Source organism: Haplochromis burtoni, unplaced genomic scaffold (genome assembly GCF_018398535.1).
Source record: "Haplochromis burtoni strain Fernald_Lab_line unplaced genomic scaffold, NCSU_Asbu1 Contig_2394, whole genome shotgun sequence".
NCBI lineage: Eukaryota > Metazoa > Chordata > Actinopteri > Cichliformes > Cichlidae > Haplochromis > Haplochromis burtoni.
Genome location: NW_024584755.1, coordinates 612 through 11,409, shown reverse-complemented (window position 1 = coordinate 11,409; position 10,798 = coordinate 612). Strand labels below are relative to the sequence as shown.

General features: G+C 39.7%; 2 protein-coding genes across 2 annotated transcripts; both read right to left on the bottom strand.

Moving 5' to 3' along the window:
* Positions 1-514: 514 nt before the first annotated feature.
* Positions 515-1,158, bottom strand: LOC102293100 (growth arrest and DNA damage-inducible protein GADD45 beta-like). The gene is made up of 3 exons (XM_005953203.2): positions 1,058-1,158; positions 750-963; positions 515-628 (listed from the first exon to the last, which is right to left on the bottom strand). Exons 1-3 carry the CDS (start codon positions 1,156-1,158, stop codon positions 515-517), a joined length of 429 nt encoding a protein of 142 aa, XP_005953265.2.
* A 1,937-nt stretch (positions 1,159-3,095) lies between these two features.
* Positions 3,096-4,332, bottom strand: LOC102292792 (growth arrest and DNA damage-inducible protein GADD45 gamma). The gene is made up of 4 exons (XM_005953202.2): positions 4,226-4,332; positions 3,759-3,860; positions 3,433-3,652; positions 3,096-3,263 (listed from the first exon to the last, which is right to left on the bottom strand). Exons 1-4 carry the CDS (start codon positions 4,240-4,242, stop codon positions 3,099-3,101), a joined length of 504 nt encoding a protein of 167 aa, XP_005953264.1. The 5' UTR covers positions 4,243-4,332; the 3' UTR covers positions 3,096-3,098.
* Positions 4,333-10,798: the final 6,466 nt, after the last annotated feature.

The window sequence follows — 10,798 nt, the reverse complement described above, 5'->3', positions numbered from 1 at the left end:
GACATCAGACAGTAAATTACAAAAATGATGTTTAATCAACATCATCGTGATTTTTTTTATACAATATTATGTGAATGAAACACTTTAGATTTATTAGTGAAAAATAAAAAGAGGGGAACGAGTGAAACTGTGTTAGCTGACCACATTCCATCATGTACGAGCAATGTAGGGAATACTGAAGCACATTCTTTCAGTTGATAAACTGCAATTTATTTTGCATGCACTGCTTAACAAAATGATTGCGTTTTAAAACGAAATCGTCCTCAACTGCTCTATTAAATCTGACACGGGTCTGGATGCTGCCGGCTGCTGTTCGAGTTTCACGAGCAGTTCCTCGGTTTTCCACCCGTCCACTCAGGTCACATGTCGAGACATTTTCTCACACACCTCTTCGTGGCCTTCAGCTTCCCGTCCTGAACCAGATCAAACTGAACTCCCGATAAAGCAAAATCCCGTTACTCTACTTGGGCCAGTTTCCATTAATTCGAACCGCTCTGCAGCGGTCTAGTTTAGGTCAGCGGTCCTGCAGCTCAAGGTGGGGGAGACACTCGTACCTGTGGCGGCTCTCCTCGCAGAACCTGGCGACCTGCTGAAGAGCCTCGCACTGCAGAATCTGTTCAGAAGTGTTCTGCAAAACAAAGCGTGGTTGAATATTTATGTTAACCAGAGTTTATCTAGAAAATAAGTCGGGATCTACACTGGCAAAGTTTGACAAATGCAGTGGAGCAGAATGAGGGGTTTGGACTTACAGTGACCAAGATGCAATGCAGGTCGCGGGATTCGTTTCTGTTGCTGGTTTCCTCTAGCAGCTGAGCGAGCCGCCTCATTCCCGTCACTCGCAGGACGTCGAGGTAATTGTCGTAGCAGAAAGCCTGCAGCAGTTTGAAGTGAATCTGCAGCGCAGCGTCATCTTCATCCTCCTCATCAAGGGCCAGCACACACAGCACCGCGCCATCCGGATATCTGCGGGCAGGACAGGAGAATAATAAACCCCACATAGCGTCAAAATCACTATTATTCTGACAGTACAAATGAATTGCTTTACATTAATACTTACTCATTCAGGAATTTTGCAGACTCATAAATTCCCACAGTCAGACAGTTCTGATGATGAGCTGTGACCAATACATGTTCCAAAGTCTGGCTGATGGTCTCCATCTACAGAAACACGAAGGAAAGTAAGTATAATACAGGCTCTAAACAAGGGCATAAAAGCGTATCAAAGTGCACTGTAGCCGGATTCAAAATGTAACTTGTGTCAGTGCGTAATTACGCACCAAACATGCCTATCTTACCTTTTTCCGTGTGCTGCTGGATTCCAGAGAAGAAGAAGAAGTAGTCGGAGACAAGTCGGTGGTCATTGAGCAATGACGAATCTCTGTCTCTTCAGGTCAAAACTTTTATACCTGCTCTGGGACGTCACACCTTACCACTCCCTCTGTTACTGGCCAGCTGTACCCCCCGTCCCTTTTCAAACTTCGCTCCCTGTCTCCCTCCTCTTCTTTCTGCACACAAGTTTGTTTGCTTAAATCCTTCTCGTTAAAAAATAATAATTAAACTGTGGAGAAGATGATTTTAGCATAGGGATAACCTCTCAAGATAAGCCTGTATATTAGCTTTGTTTTTTTTACGGATGAGCCACTGCAATGTGAAAGAAGAGGCACGCAAAAATATTCAAAATAATATTCTGATATCTATATTTCAAATGTATGTGCAGCGTCTCTGTTCCTGTCATGCTTCACATCACGCATGTTTGACAAACATGACTGGAAGCGCCCTCTCCCTCTTTGATCAAGTCACGCAGACCTGGAATGGACCTTTTGGAGATGTGCACAGTGAGTGGGTTTAAACGGGTTCTGCTCTTTTGTTTGGTGAATTCGAAAAGTGTTCCGGTGGACGTGTGAAGGGCTCGCAGAGATTAAGGTGAAAACAATGCAGAAAGCTGTGAGCTGTAGCTGATAGCTGGTTGAAAGTGCATTGATTGTTTCTTTAGGCTGATTCACTCAAACATTAAGGACATCATGTGTTCACTGTCCCTGCAGGGATAAGACCCCCAGAAATATCTGGGCTCTGTACTCAATCTCTGGACTGTGTATTTAGATAAGATTTAGATAGATAAGATTTATGATTTCAAATCTCTGCAGTTTCTTTCACTTGTAAGTATTTATCTTCATATTCAGTGTTTATTACATTAATACGTTAATATCAGATAAAATTACAAGATCAATTAAGTGAAGGAATCCAGTTTACACAAGATGTGGGGGCATTTTATGTTAGTTTATGTCAGTCTTTGAGTGATTTTGGGGTTTTCTGAAAACATCTCCAGGAAATGTTTCAGTTGAATCATGGCTATTGTGTTTAATGAATGAGAACATTAAACTTGATGAAGCCCCTAATAAGATCTCGTGCGGAAAACACCTGATTGATTAAAGACTTAATCAGTGGCGCAGATAAGGTGAAGCTGTGGAGTTTACTAACAGGGTCGCTGTTACAGGCATGCACCCGAAATGCGTCCACAGTCTTTTTTTTTTTGTTCAGTTTCAGTTTGCTCGCTATGAGGGGATGTGGGTTTGTCTGTCTCTGCCGGCAGAGAAAATGTGTGATAGTTAGACAAAGGTGACAAAAAAAACTTAGTGCCAATAAAAATTCCAAGATCACATGAAAACTAAAGATTTTCTTAAAACATTTATTTTAGTTACATTTGCAAGCAGAGAATAGCCCGAAGTCTGTTTGGTTTAATTATTTTTTGTCATCTGGCCTTGAAGCATTTTGTTGTCGTGAAATTTCTGTACAGCACTGACAATGAAATGAAACAGCGAGATGATAAACTTTATTTGGCTTTAGTTTTATTTTAATTTTTGTTTTTCTCTTATTTTTCATCAAGACAGCCCCAGGACGATTTGGCGCATCCGTTTCATTGGCAGAGATATGACTTTGTGCAGTTTTCGCTTTAAGAGGCAGTAAATCTCTCGTTTTCAAAATAATAAATTGAAAGTTTGAAACTGAGGATTTCACCTTTACCCCATTTTTTTCTCTTTGCAACTTTAGAACGTGGATTCAGAAACAACGAACACGCTGAAGAATTAAATCCTTCACTTTTATTTACAGCAGCGACAACAACAACAACTGCGGCTTGGGTAGCGATAAGAACAAACGTAGTAACAAGAAAGGCAATGCACCGACGAGTCCCTCCGTCGGCTTTCTTCGCAGAAGCTGCTGAGGATCTGCAGGGCCTGGCGTGGAAGCGGCTTCACTGGAGGGACCTGCGAAACACAGCGAGGAAGGACGGTGAAACTCCCGGAAAACACATCACTTTGCTTCTTATTCGAAGTAGCTTATCATGAAGCCAAGTGTACAAATCACAACGATTTTAATAGAGATAATTGGCAAACATGTTAACTGCGCAGCAGCAGAAATGGAAATTTGGCTTACAGTGACCAGAATGCAGTGCTGGTCCCGCGAGGCCTCGTTGCCGTTGATGTCATCCATGTTCACCAGCTCTGCCAGCCGTCTCGTGTCTGTCGAACACATGATGCTGACGTTCTTCTTGTAGCACATATCCTTTAGCTGGATTAGATTCATCTGTAACATAATGTCACCCTCTGTTTCCTTTTCGCTGGCAAGGACGCACAGGACGACTCTGTGCGGGTTTCTGCGGGAAACAGGACGACATTAATGTCACCATTGCCACGTTGTTCCGCTATTAGATCAATTACTGCATTTGAACTATATTTAAACGTAAAAATTAAAATACTTACGCTTTCATGTATTTGTAGGACTCAATTACACCGATTCTGAGGCAGTTCTGGTGATAAGCTTCCACGAGCAGCTCCTCCAAAGCCTGACCCACCATCTTGATCCTACGTTACGCAGACGGTTAGAAATGCGCACAAACTAAGACAAAACAGCCCCAAAGTCAACAAATAACCCCAAACAATGAGAATACACCCTAACCCATGACTCAACATTAGAAACTGCTATAAAAACCAAAACTGGGATGAAATTTGAGCAAACTTACAATGTATCGTGTAGCAGGGGTGCGTAATTACGCACCACTGGAGAGATACAATGTAAGTTTTAATTTGGAAAATTGAGACTTACAAAATCAAGTTAGCGTAAACAAATATAGTGATTAAATAAATCAAATCCTTTTTCAGACACCGCAGAATGTTTCACTGAACTGAAACACAAGCAAACTGTGGAAACCCCCCCCGTGAAGTCTTACATCCACTGTTCGGTCATCTTGGATGTAGCAAAAGTGCAGAGATCCAAAGCAGGAGCAGAGTGTATGTCTTTAAGAGAAACTGAGCCCAGTGGATCAGGTCCTTCATTTATACTCAGGTGGGGTGGGTTGGCCCACCTGAACACAGCAGGCGGTTTGAAGGTAGACAGTTTTAAATGGTTTTAAAAATGTATTTGCAAGTCACGTGTGCGAATGCTTGGTACAAAATTCAAAAGTCCGAAACAGAAAATGTCTTTTTCAAACGGCAAGAAATGTATAATTACATTTTTTGGACGGGAGGTTCTGACACTGTTATACAGCTATAATCATGTGTAATTACCTGACCTTACTTCGACCGAAGCAAACTTTTAGACCAGGCCACCCAGCCCACGATTATTCTAATATTTATCGACAATTGGAAATTAAAAAGTAAAATAAAAACTTTAATTGAGGTCAGACAAACATGTCTGTGCGTCCCCCTTACCCCCTCGTCTCCTACAGACTTGAACTGAACTTCGTACACAGCAACACCAGGTCTCAGACCCCTACCCCCACCCTGCCGGTGGTGGGGTGTAACTGGGACAGAGAACCTTGCTCTCTGCATTGTCTCTGCAGATCTCATTTCCCCTAAATAATTTAGACACTGCCTTAATATGAAGTGTGTAGGAAATTAAACTCGAAATTGAAGATCAGCAGTTTCCGTAAATGCGTGTTGATTAGTCTTTGGAATTGTGAGATGAACATATGTATAATTCAATAAAAGAGTGTTTCATTTCTTTCTCTTTTGTTGTGCATTTGTGGACTTCCTGAGGTTTTTAAATGGGTTGGGGTTTCCTGGATTCAACTTCATGATTTACAATGATATAAATAAAACACCCCAAGAGAAAGAAAAAAAACTGTTATGTTTAACATCATGTTTAAACATTTCCGTTAGGAGAATTAATCAAATCTTACAAGTATCAATATTTAGACTTCCAGAGAGCAATGTAAAACACTTCCGTTTTAAAATAAAACATTTTGTCATATTTCTAAAAACAAAACAAAAACAAAAAAAACCAACTTGCAATTTTTAGAATGCATGTAAAATAAAATTTTATTGCTCTTATTTATTTTAAATTTTCTTAACAGGTTAATTGCTACTGGGGTCAGAAAGATCCTTCTACAGGTTAAATAAGAATTCATACATTACATTTGTTATAGAAATTCTGTATGTATAAACATAAAAAAACAAAAGCTAAAATGAAACAAATGTTTCCCCTGACCCTGAACAGCGCAAACACCGACAGTGTACCTCAAAGCAAATATGAAACTTAATTTGTCACATGTCTTTCAGTACCAAATTCAGCTGAACGACTGTTTTCACACTGAAACACACTCCACCCACTTATTAACGTTTCTTTTATTTTATATTTTCTGTATACAACTTGTGCATGTCCTTTTGTGTAGATACATTCCCTGTGCAGGTACCCCTTAAACGTATTTTATCTTTATTAATCCAATTGTCTTATCCGAAAAATCTGAATGCAAAAACCTAAAAGCTGCAGAGAGACGCCAAACAGTGACAATAAAGATCTATCTGTAAGACAGATAAGAAAACAGGTTGGAAAGTGCCAGACTGACTCACTGTTACAGGGATTCATCTGAGAGAACCTGTGGTAGGACTCGACTTAAGCGGTCAAAGAAGTGCAGGAGACTGATGCTGTCCAGTGTAGCAAGTGATTTATTCACCATTTTGTGGCCCAAACAATATTTACAAAGAAACAAATAAGAAACTCAACTCTATAATTAACTCATTCAAATAAACATAACTGAACTTAACCCTTTAAGACCACCATAGAACCAAGTCCGCCAGAGCTTATATTATATTTTTACATGCTGTAGCCATTTTTGGGAGCATTTCAAGTTGCTATACATCAATACAACCATTATAGCCCAAATTTTAATAATATGTCTGCATTAGGTGCATAGTAATTACATAAATTGCAAAAAAGTGCAATAAACTACAAAAAATTGAAAATCGTTTTTGTTTTTTTAACATATATTTCTAGTTAGAGAAATTTAAGAGGCTATCCCTCAAAACTGTAAATACAAAAAAGTTGCACAAACTAGTTTCCCACCACAGGAAATTTATTTTGAGTGTCTTCATAGTTTTATTTTTGAAATACACCAATTTTTATACACTGCAGGAAAAACGAAAATAAATATTATAGTGCAAATTTGCAAAATAACAGCATATGCATCAAAATAAACTATTTCCAGCAGTGCAATATGAGTCCTAAGCATCCCAGAAACGACACAGAAAGTCATAAATCAAACATAACTTTTTAAAACACAAGTATAGGCTCATAAGGCCCCGATCGTAAAAAAACTACATTTCCGCAAAATGACGTCACTTCCGGTTTCGGGCAGGTCATGCGGTCATGTGATAGTTCGCGCTGATGGACGTAGGAAGTGTTACAAACAGCTGATCGGATCGGCGAAGCGTGTTTCTGGAATATCATGTTTTTGTTGCTGCAAGTGCATTTTTATGCAGTTTTTGCAAAGCTATATGTGGAAGGAAACTGTGACCGAGGACAAGCTGATGGCATAAGATGTAAGTACAACTCCTCCGGTTTCATATGCAAAAAAAATTATTGCGCTAGCTTACGTGGTTGCAGGCTACCGGGATTTAAAAATAGTTACGCAAAATGGAGCGTGCCCGCTCCGATCGGCTGTAAAGGGTTAAATGAACGGAAATTAAGGTCAAACTGCACACAGCTACACTGACCTGAACCTTTCTCCTCAAACACCTGAGTTCTTCTGCTTAAATAGTCCACTTAACCAAACAATTTCTCCTCTGGACTATTCCATTCAGTAGGTAGGTAAGATGAACATGATTATATTCAAACCTCTACTACTCCTCTTTACTGGCAACATAAACTCTGTGGTGTAATCAATACATATTACAACAATAAATCTATTTCTTCATAAACCCTCTAAAATCAACTTTATTAAATTATAAGAGTTCTTCCCCTTCTGCACTTGGTCTCTTCCTGTGACCTCAGATGAACCCAGAAGGTATAAAGCAGGAAGTAAAACTACATTTCCTCCTTTTGTTTCTGCAAGACAGGTAGGTAAGGTAAGTTCTAAACAATACAAATTAACAGTTGAAATAAAGAACATGTTAACTTAACAAACTTGTAGGAATTGATTTAAACCAAGATGTTATATTATATAATCTGTAAAAGTGCAAAACATAAACAAACCCGGGATAGTAGATGTTTGCCTATTGCAGATTACATGTGAAATATGGTTAACTAAGTGCAGTATCCACATCTGAACCAAAGAGTAAAACAGTGAAATGTGGATTATTAAATATTAGGTCTCTCTCCTCCAAGTCTCTGTTAGTACATGACTTAATAATTGATCAACAAATCGATTTACTCTGCCTTACAGAAACCTGGTTGCAGCAGGATGATTATGTTAGTTTAAATGAATCAACACCCCCGAGTCATTCTAACTACCAGAAACCTCGAAGCACAGGCCGAGGGGGCAGGTGTGGCAGCAATTTTTCACACCAGCCTATTAATTAATGAAAGACCAAGACAGACTTTTAATTCATTTGAAAGCCTGATGCTTAAGCATCTCGTCCACCCCAGCTGTGAAACTCAGAAACCAGTCTTACTTGTTATCATCGTCGTTAATCACTTCAGACGCCTTAATGCCCACTCACATCCTGGGCCATCTGATCTCAGGAATTCGCATGATAAGGTGGGGCCAGGTTTCACAATGAACATCACCCGAAACTCTGGCTGATTGGGACCCACACCCAGTTTCACACCTTGGCTCAGGCGATTAGAGGATCATCAGGGGGTCCTTTTGTCCCTCTGTGGGGGGAATACTCCCACTAGGTTTAAATCTGGGACTCTCCACCATTTGACCTTAGAACTGAAGAAGCTTCTCGGATGAGAGGTGAAACGTCTTCAAGCAACTTAAAGAAGTCCAGACGCTTTTCTTTGCAAGCTCCTTAGACTACGATGACCTGGATGACTGAGAACCTTCACAGACAAACTTCAAATTAAGCGCTACGCGTTCAGCGGGAGGCGTGGATGACGAGCGGCGATAAACTTGCGAAAAGCAAGTTATGCTCAACTCCACCGGTGGAATCTGACAGCGTGGAAAAGTGTGAAAACATCCACGATCACCAACGGATTTCGAAGGGCTGGACTGCTGCATGATGGAGAGGAGGACACCGCCACGGCCCTTCTGAGGGTGTTCGACTCTGACACTGACAACGAGGATTTCTTTGGTTTTGAAAGTGACAACGAAGGAAAGAAGCTGAGAGTGGATGACGAAGCCATCCTGAGCCTGTTCGTTTCCGACACTGGAGAAGAGGACTTTGGTGGTTTTAGTGCGCAGGAAGATGGTGGTGAATGACTGACTTTTCTTCTTGTTAAAGCCGTGTCACTGCACCTGAGCCTAAAAGGTAGTCCGAATCTATTTTTCTGGTGTGCTGTAGGTTATTGTTATGTACTACATTTGTTACTCATTTATGAAGCACAGTACATGTTTCGTACTTGTAATTACCGCTACTTGTACATATACCTAAAAAGTTATGCAAATATGTACCCATAACTTGTTTTTCAAAATATTAATAAAAGTGTGTCTCCAAACAGCCATCTCTTTCCTGACAATTCCCTTTGTGCATATTCTCTTACATATGATAAGTCAACATTGAAACACCTGCGGCTTTTAGTCAGGTGCGAGCTAATGTATGTACAAAACAGGATTTTCCCCTGATTTTAGCTTGTGCGGCTAATATTCAGGTGCGCTCTGTAGTCCGGGAAATACGGTACTTAAAAACGAAAATCTGTTAGTCCCAGAAATGAATCTGCCTTAGGAGAGGGCATCGACTCCTTTGTATCATTATTACAAATATTTTGTTTTATTTTGTTTTTCTTTTGTTTGTTTTATTTTTCCACCTCTGCTTCTCCCACAAAATGCTATCTTTCTGCCTAAGCTCGACTCAGTCCTGGCCGCTCGTTATGGAAGCTATAATGGGACACTCCCGGGTTCTTTCCATGTGGAAAGCTTCTCATTTGTTCCTTATGAGGCCTATTAGCAACCATCAACCTGTTTTAAAACCAAATGAGGAACTGATAAAAGAACACGTGCTTTATCATTACCGGTGTTGTGCCAAAAAGTGATTGTCTGCCAAAAACTGATTTCCAATGTTTCTGTGTATTTTTTATGTGTAATATCTTTACGTATGTTGATAAATAGACTTCGGTGAACATGGTTTACAAAGAAGTTATATATAGAGTAAAAAATTATCTGTTTTTCAAGTAACTTTACAACTCTGTGTTATTGTACTTACATTTTAACCAATCCGGTCCTTTACCGCCACTTAAAATATTTTTACAGAACTATTGTAATATTTGCTGCCATTTCTGCTGTCCTCTTGGCCAACTTACTCTTACAAAAGACATTTTTAATGTTAATGAGATTTTTTTAACTGCATAAATAAAGGTTATATAAAAGTCACTGCCAAAAACTGATTGCGGCTTCTACCTTGTTACACGAATGTTGTTTGTGGCTCAAGATGACTTTATGTCATCCATAAGGGATGCATTTGACATATGTTTCACATATTATAGCCCAACAAGTTACTTATAGCAGTTTAAATACGAGCAATCAGTTTTTGGCAAATACCGGAAATCAGTTTTTGGCAGACAATCACTTTTTGGCACAACACCGGAACCGATTAGCTTAACAAAAGAAGAGGCGAGGAGCACAGGAGCATCGGACTTTAGGGCTAAAAGTACTTAGACAAAAAAGATATAATAATCCGGTTTGGAAGATGTAGAAACATTCGCTTTCTTTTGAATATAACGCAACGTAGAATACGGGGGAAAAGTGGAAAGAGACCAGAGGAAAAAGGTATATTGTATTTTGAAGCGGAACTGTTCCTTTAAATAACTTCAAGATCCAGTTACACACGTAGACCCAATGCGTTTAAAGCTGCAATTATACATTATAGTTGTAAGTACAGCTAAAATGTCCCATTCGTGTCATCAAGAATTCAACAACTGAGACATCTTCTATGCAGTTGGTTTGTGAAATTGGCTTAAATTCACCCTAATAGTGTGAACTTTTGTACAACCCCAACTTTTATCTTAGTGAGTCAGTGTGGTAACCAGTCTGCTCTAAGCCCTGCAGAAGAAGAAGAACAAAGGAGGATAGGGTCCTACAGTGCAGCACCTGGACTCTCATCACCAACATGCAGACTTCGCTAGAAGAACAGGAAGTTTGAACCCAAAACCCTCTTGCAGTAAGTCGACAGTGCTAACCATTACAACAGTCTCAGGGCAAATGCTTGGTTTTCTTAGGCCACCATATTAAAACATTTTGGTGAAACACTGCCATCTAGTGGTGAGGTCTTTTTTTGGTTACATTTGGCAAATTGCAAGATCTTATTTGCTGAGAACTTCATTGAAGTTTACTTGTATTTGAACCACCCTCACGTGCCAGTGTATTTTATCACTTATATCATCAGTTGATCATACAATATTCTGTGGCTGTGCTCTTGATAGAGAT

Excerpts from the sequence above, each read along its gene's own strand:
- LOC102293100 (XM_005953203.2), bottom strand. The coding sequence starts at position 1,158 with ATGGAGACCATCAGCCAGACTTTGGAACATGTATTGGTCACAGCTCAT. Across the intron at positions 964-1,057 it reads TCTGCAAAATTCCTGAATGA|ATATCCGGATGGCGCGGTGC; the intron begins GTAAGTATTAAT and ends TCCTGCCCGCAG. Across the intron at positions 629-749 it reads TGCATTGCATCTTGGTCACT|AACACTTCTGAACAGATTCT; the intron begins GTAAGTCCAAAC and ends TTTGTTTTGCAG.
- LOC102292792 (XM_005953202.2), bottom strand. Across the intron at positions 3,653-3,758 it reads TCCTACAAATACATGAAAGC|AAACCCGCACAGAGTCGTCC; the intron begins GTAAGTATTTTA and ends TGTTTCCCGCAG. Across the intron at positions 3,264-3,432 it reads AGCACTGCATTCTGGTCACT|GTCCCTCCAGTGAAGCCGCT; the intron begins GTAAGCCAAATT and ends TGTGTTTCGCAG.